Source organism: Takifugu flavidus, unplaced genomic scaffold (genome assembly GCF_003711565.1).
Source record: "Takifugu flavidus isolate HTHZ2018 unplaced genomic scaffold, ASM371156v2 ctg637, whole genome shotgun sequence".
Lineage (NCBI taxonomy): Eukaryota > Metazoa > Chordata > Actinopteri > Tetraodontiformes > Tetraodontidae > Takifugu > Takifugu flavidus.
This window is the reverse complement of record NW_026622249.1, coordinates 5,001-11,208: the sequence shown is the minus strand read 5'-3', so window position 1 is coordinate 11,208 and position 6,208 is coordinate 5,001. Positions and strand designations below refer to the sequence as shown.

At 43.8% G+C, this 6,208-nt stretch overlaps 1 protein-coding gene and 1 long non-coding RNA gene across 2 annotated transcripts; both read right to left on the bottom strand.

Moving 5' to 3' along the window:
- Nucleotides 1–4,210: 4,210 nt before the first annotated feature.
- Nucleotides 4,211–5,129, bottom strand: LOC130521007 (ladderlectin-like). Its single transcript, XM_057024674.1, is given in 7 exon segments — nt 4,211–4,281; nt 4,413–4,512; nt 4,635–4,676; nt 4,678–4,761; nt 4,854–4,980; nt 5,025–5,038; nt 5,100–5,129. Coding segments are annotated over 7 exon segments (468 nt in total).
- Nucleotides 5,130–5,141: 12 nt separating this feature from the next.
- Nucleotides 5,142–5,707, bottom strand: LOC130521006 (uncharacterized). The gene is made up of 3 exons (XR_008949150.1): nt 5,516–5,707; nt 5,350–5,379; nt 5,142–5,267 (listed from the first exon to the last, which is right to left on the bottom strand). It is a non-coding gene; the product is annotated as an uncharacterized LOC130521006 (long non-coding RNA).
- Nucleotides 5,708–6,208: the final 501 nt, after the last annotated feature.

Sequence of the window (6,208 nt, the reverse complement as noted above, 5' to 3'; positions counted from 1 at the left end):
CCGTACCTGGACAGGGAGCTGGTTCCATAGCAGGGGGCCTGGTAGCTAAATGCTCGGCCCCCCATTCTACTCCTAGAAACTCTGGGAACCACAAGTAGACCTGCATTTTGAGAGCGGAGCGGTCTTATCGGGCTGATAAGGTATCACTAGCTCCTCCAGGTAGGTTGGAGCTAGGCCTCTGAGGACCTTGTAGGGCAAAAGAAGGGTTTTAAAAATTATTCTAAATTTAACAGGCACCCAATGAAGAGATGCCATTACAGGAGTTATGTGATCTCTTTTGTCAGTACCTGTCAGAACTCTGGCTGCAGCATTTTGGATCAACTGGAGGCTTAAAGAGTTGTTTGGACACCCTGATAATAAAGAATTACAATAGTCCAGCCTGGAAGTAACAAATGCATGGACGAACTTTTCAGCATCATGCCGCGTCAGTAGTTTCCTGATCATTGCGATGTTTCTCAGGTGAAAAAGGCACTTCTAGAGACTAATGTAATGTGTGAGTTGAAGAAGAGATTTTGATCAAAAGTTACTCCTAGATTCCTCACAGAGAGACTAGATGTTAATGAGATACCATCTAGAGTAATCATGTGATCTAATATATCCCTTAGAGGTTCAGGACCAAACACCATGACCTCAGTTTTTCCTGAGTTAAGGAGGAGGAAATTTGAAGACATCCAGGACTTTATGTGTGTTCTGTGTTTATGAGTTATGTGATCTCTTTTGTCAATACCTGTCAGAACTCTGGCTGCAGTAATTCCCTGCTCTTCTTGCATCTGGTGCATCTCGGTCCAAAGGTTAATATATGAAAGACAAACATCAACAAAGCAAATTCATGACAAAATATATTTCAATAAAACAGGCACATGGAAAATATCCACACCAAACTATGTTACTGCTTCTAGTTAATAATAAAATTATTACATAGCCTACCTTGATTTGTGTTACCCTGTTTTCCAGCATGTTTGGCAGTAAAGTATGCAACCATGGACAAAGTATTACCATGCTATTTCAGCTCAGTTGAACACACCAATCACCGGACCTGTAGAGAAGTTATTTGCAAAATAAAACAGCTCTTAGTTAATATACATGGCAGATACACCATAGCTGTAGGTAGTTTCTGCCTGATGTGAAACTTTACTTTTGCGCAGTACACCTACTTGATCAGCAGTGTCAGTTTTCCCACATGTCAGAACAGCCTCTCTTCCCAGCTGCTGACTCCATAATGAACTAGTTTAACAACTGAACACAATACCAATAACACTTAACAGCAACAACTCTCCGACAACAACCCAAAATTGTACATTTTTAGTACGGATATAAAAATTGTATGTGTTCAAACATCAAAAATCATACTACCTCCGGAATCTCTTATTTGCACATTCATTTTTCTTCATATAGTCTAATATTCCCTTCTGTATATAATTCCCCCCTCTGTATATAATGTATAATGTACATAGCAATGTACATAACAAAATATTTTTTTTCTTTTAGTGTTGTATATCACTGGCTACTTCTGTAACACGTGAATTTCCCCGATGTGGGATCAATAAAGTTTTATCTATCTATTTTATCTACTGTATCTACCGTAATTCCCGGACTATAGAGTGCACCTGGATAAAAGCCGCATAATCTAATATTAGTAAGAAAATCATCTATCAATGGTATCTATAAACCTGTCTGAAATGATGTCAGTCAATCAAATGCTTGGACTTCGAACCAGTCGGGTGGTTCATTCAGGAAATGAAGCATGCATTGAATTCAATGCACTAAACAGGAATCACAATGCATTCTTGTTCTTCGAAAGATTTGCGAGCCGTCGCTGTAACACGGAGGGTTGACAAAGAATTGGCAATGATGAATTGGCATGAACCAAGCTTTTAAGGTGGAAGGCAGGTGAGTTGATTGACCGGAGTTGTTAGTCAGTTGTGCAGATCGGGATTTGAGTGAAACTGAGGAGCAAACCGCCCAAACTGGTAGTGGACAGACCCATGAAGACAGGCAGGTGGAGTTCCGAAAATGCCAGACTGGTATCCGTGCGGGATACCATAGAGAAATCAGGTTCTGACCAAAATTTGCACCCTTATATTTGCCAGACATTGTTATGCTATGTTATAGGCCAAGGCTGCCGGGGTCCAGAAACATGATCACCTGACAGGCCTCTGTCACCCCACTGGGTCATGGTTTCCTCTCCTCTCCTCTCCTCTCCTCTCCTCTCCTCTCCTCTCCTCTCCTCTCCATACTGTGTGTAGTTTTTCTATGCTTCTCATATCCCCCCCCCCCCCCTTCTGTATTCCAGAGTTCTGACAGGTATTGACAAAAGAGATCATATTACTCCTGTACTGGTCGTCTGGCTGCCCGTCATTGCTGCCGTTAAACTTAGAATAATTTTTAAAAACCCTTCTCTTGACCTACAAGGTCCTCAGAGGCCTAGCTCCATCCTACCTGGAGGAGCTAGTGATACCTTATCAGCCCAATAGACCGCTCCGCTTCAGAATGCTGGTCTACTTGTGGTTCCCAGAGTTTCCAGGAGTAGAATGGGGGGCCGAGCATTTAGCTACCAGGCCCCCCCTGCTATGGAACCAGCTCCCTGTCCAGGTACGGGAGGCTGGCTGACTCCATCGCTACTTTTAAGATCAGACTCAAAACCTACCTCTTTGAAAAAGCTTATTGTTACTAATTCAGTAGTTCCAGTTACTATCATAGACAGACAAATTATCATACTTAGGGGGGTCGTCTAATCGTTAGGTCTCATCTTAGTTATGCTGTTATAGGCCAAGGCTGCCGGGGTCCGGAAACATGATCACCTGACAGGCCTCTGTCACTCCACTGGGTCATGGTTTCCTCTCCTCTTCAGAGAAGAGAAAGGAGAGATCTCCTCTCCTCTCCTATCTCTCCTCTCCTCTCCTCTCCTCTCCTCTCCTCTCCTCATCAAGCAGACTAGACTAGTTATGCTGATTCTTGTGTAGTTTTTGCTTCTCCCCCCCCCCCCCCCCCCCCCCCCCCCGTCTATTTATTTACAGGTATCGCCGCCCTCGGAGCTGCATATAATGACCTCCGGCCCCGCTGATTGAAGTGATTGTGACACATAGGTTTTGTGTGTGTTTCTGTGCTCTGTGGCTCTGTGAAGATCCCGAGAACGGACATCTCAATCTCCAAGCAAGAAAAGAGAAGTCCTCAAAGAGAAGAGAAGGAAGAGAATGAGAAGAGAAGAGAAGAGAAGAGAAACAAGAAGGGAGAAAAGAAAGAGAAGGGAGGGAAGAGAAGAGGGGAAAACTCTCCTCCTTCTCCTCTCCTCTACCCCTCTCCTCTCCTCTCCCACCTATCCTATCCTCTACCTGTCCTCCCCCTTCTCCTCTCTCTTTACCCAGCCGGCCATCAGCAGGAGGGTCCCCTTACATGAGCCTGGTCCTGCTCAAGGTTTCTTCCTGTTAAAGGGGAGTTTTTCCTTGCCACTGTTGCTTGTCTGGGGTCAGGCCCTGGGATTCTGGAAAGCGCCTTGAAACAATTTTGATTGTATAAGACGCTATATAAATAAAGATTGATTGATTGATATTCATTTACAGGTATCGCCGCCTTCGGCGCTGCATGATGACCTCCGGCCCCGCTGACCCACCCGATCGGCGGCTTCCTCAATATAGTGTATGTGTTTCTGTGCTCTGTGCTCTGTGCCTCTCCTCTCCTTCTTCCTCTCCTTCTCCTCTCCTCTCCTCTCCTCTCCTCTCCTCTCCTCTCCTCTCCTCTCCATTCTGTCCTCTGCCTGTCCTCCCCCTCTCCTCTCTCTCTACCCAGCCGGCCATCAGCAGGAGGGCCCCCTACATGAGCCTGGTCCTGCTCAAGGTTTCTTCCTGTTAAAGGGGAGTTTTTCCTTGCCACTGTTGCTTGTCTGGGGTTAGGCCCTGGGATTCTGGAAAGCGCCTTGAAACAATTTTGATTGTAAAAGACGTTATATAAATAAAGATTGATTGATTGATTATGCTGATGATATCCTGCTGTGCTATTGGATTGTTCCCTACATGCCAAACTTGCCAACTTTTGGTGCTAAAAGTTGGCAAGAAAAGTGCATTCGAGATTCATGCAACAACATAGATAATAAAGATGCAGAACTGAGACATATTTAAAAACCTTTTCTCTTTTATTAAAAAAATCATGTCATGGACAGTAAATCAGTGGCTTTTCTAAGAAAGAAAAAAAGATAAGATAAGGAAAAAGACGTTTAACAAGTCAATGGGGTCTTGGAGCAAATAAAGCGCTGAGCAGAGGTGCACAGAGTGTTACTCCAACCAACTAAAAATGACAGAGAAAAAAAACATTAGACAAATTCATGCCTGTTTTCACAGGAAACTCAGAATAGGCAGAGTGTAAAGTAACTTTTAGTCATGTCATCTTCTGAAGTAATGTAAAACAGTTGTACTTACAGGTGCTGTATAAGAACATGCAGGGGTAGCGAACTGCAGAGGCCTGCGAGTACCAGTTGGTGTAATAGAAACCTTCATTATCGATCCACAACCAACGGCCCTGACATACAAAAAAATCACACTTTTTACATTCATCTGATGGGCATCTAGAACAATCAGAAAATCTTGCTAGACTTCATTCTCAGTTTTGGACTGTATGACCAGATATTCGTCAGTTGGTACCTCTCGGTAAAAGCCTCCCAACCACGCAGTGGACTGGCCGGCCAGTTTTTGTCATCTGCTGCAGGAAGCTGTACTCTCTGGGGCTGCTGACTGAGGCCAGGTTAGCACCCAAACTTTTGCAGTGATCCTATTGGACAGATTAGAGCATTGTTATAGTAGCAGTAGTCTTAGCAGTAGCAGTAGTAGTAGTTGTAGTAGTAGTTGTAGTCTTAGAAGTACCTTAGCGCTGTACCAATTCATGGGAGAATTGACAAAGATGTAGCATCGATAGCCATAAGTGAACCAGCCGCTTGGACAGAAGTTAAAACGAGCTGCAGAGAAAACAGTTTTTTTGAGTTTATTTTGACTGATTTTTAACAAAGCAGAAACTTCTGCTCACATCACACCCACATGTATCCTCCCAGCTGTGAGGGACCACAGATACAACACAAAAGCAAACCAGGTTCTTTTATTTCATGATTCTACCATTTCTGGAAGCAGGATCAGATCCTTCATCCTTCTCTTCTGGCAGCATTTTTGACTCCTTCTCAGCACCACCAGCACCACCGTTCTCATCTTCGCTCACTACCTCCTCGGCGGGTGCAGCAGCCATTTGTTCATCCACTGGTTGTGGGTTTGATCCTGCTGGCATCTCTATGAATATATTAAAGAGGTCAGAGGTCAGATCCACATCTGAATGCCTGGTTGGATAAAAGCAAACATCTTGAAAACCCACCTGGAGACTTTTCTTCAACTTCTGCTGGAGCTGCATACACAAAGAACAAAGATTACTGTTAATCATCCTGTGTGTGTGTGTGTGTGTGTGTGTGTGTGTGTGTGTGTGTGTGTGTGTGTGGTGTGTGTGTGTGTGGTGTGTGTGTGTGTGTGTGTGTGTGTCAGACCTGCCAGGGCAGCACACAGCAGGACCGAGAGGATCAGCACAGTCTTCATGGTGATGCTGAGCAGCTTGTTCTGTGTTGAGATGAAGAATTATTCTAAAGAGAGCTGAGAGTGACCAGATCCTCTGGCTGAAAACAGGTGGATGTCTTCACTGTCAGGTGAGATGATATTGGTCAGGTACGAGCTGAGTTGATGCTCTTTATATCAAGTCATGAGCACACGTGAATTTTGAAACGTGCAGCAGTGCTGTTGTTTATCTCAGAATAATATTCTTTATTGGGGTAATAACCACAAACCTGTATTAACCCTTGGTTATTGATCTGTACTTAGTCCTTGTTTTCTCCCATGTGTTGCTTAAGACGATACCTGGTCACCTGAATGTACAGTGGAGATGGAAATTTTGTGCCAACACCTAAAACTCACATTTATTACAGTGGTTTCAAATGCTGCTATGGTCAAACAAATGACACAGGTGTTTCTACTTCAAATAAAACCCTACAAAAGCATTCCTCTGATGTAAAAACAGAGAATGGAGAAGAGTAAAATGTACCTTTTATGTCGGATTTACACCATAGTCCGTCTCAATGGTACCTGGAGGATGTGGTTTAAACTGAATAAACTCCAGAATTCAGTTCAGAGTTGCCTCAGATGGCATTCACATCAACCTACTGTACCATTAAAGGGTTTGAATTATG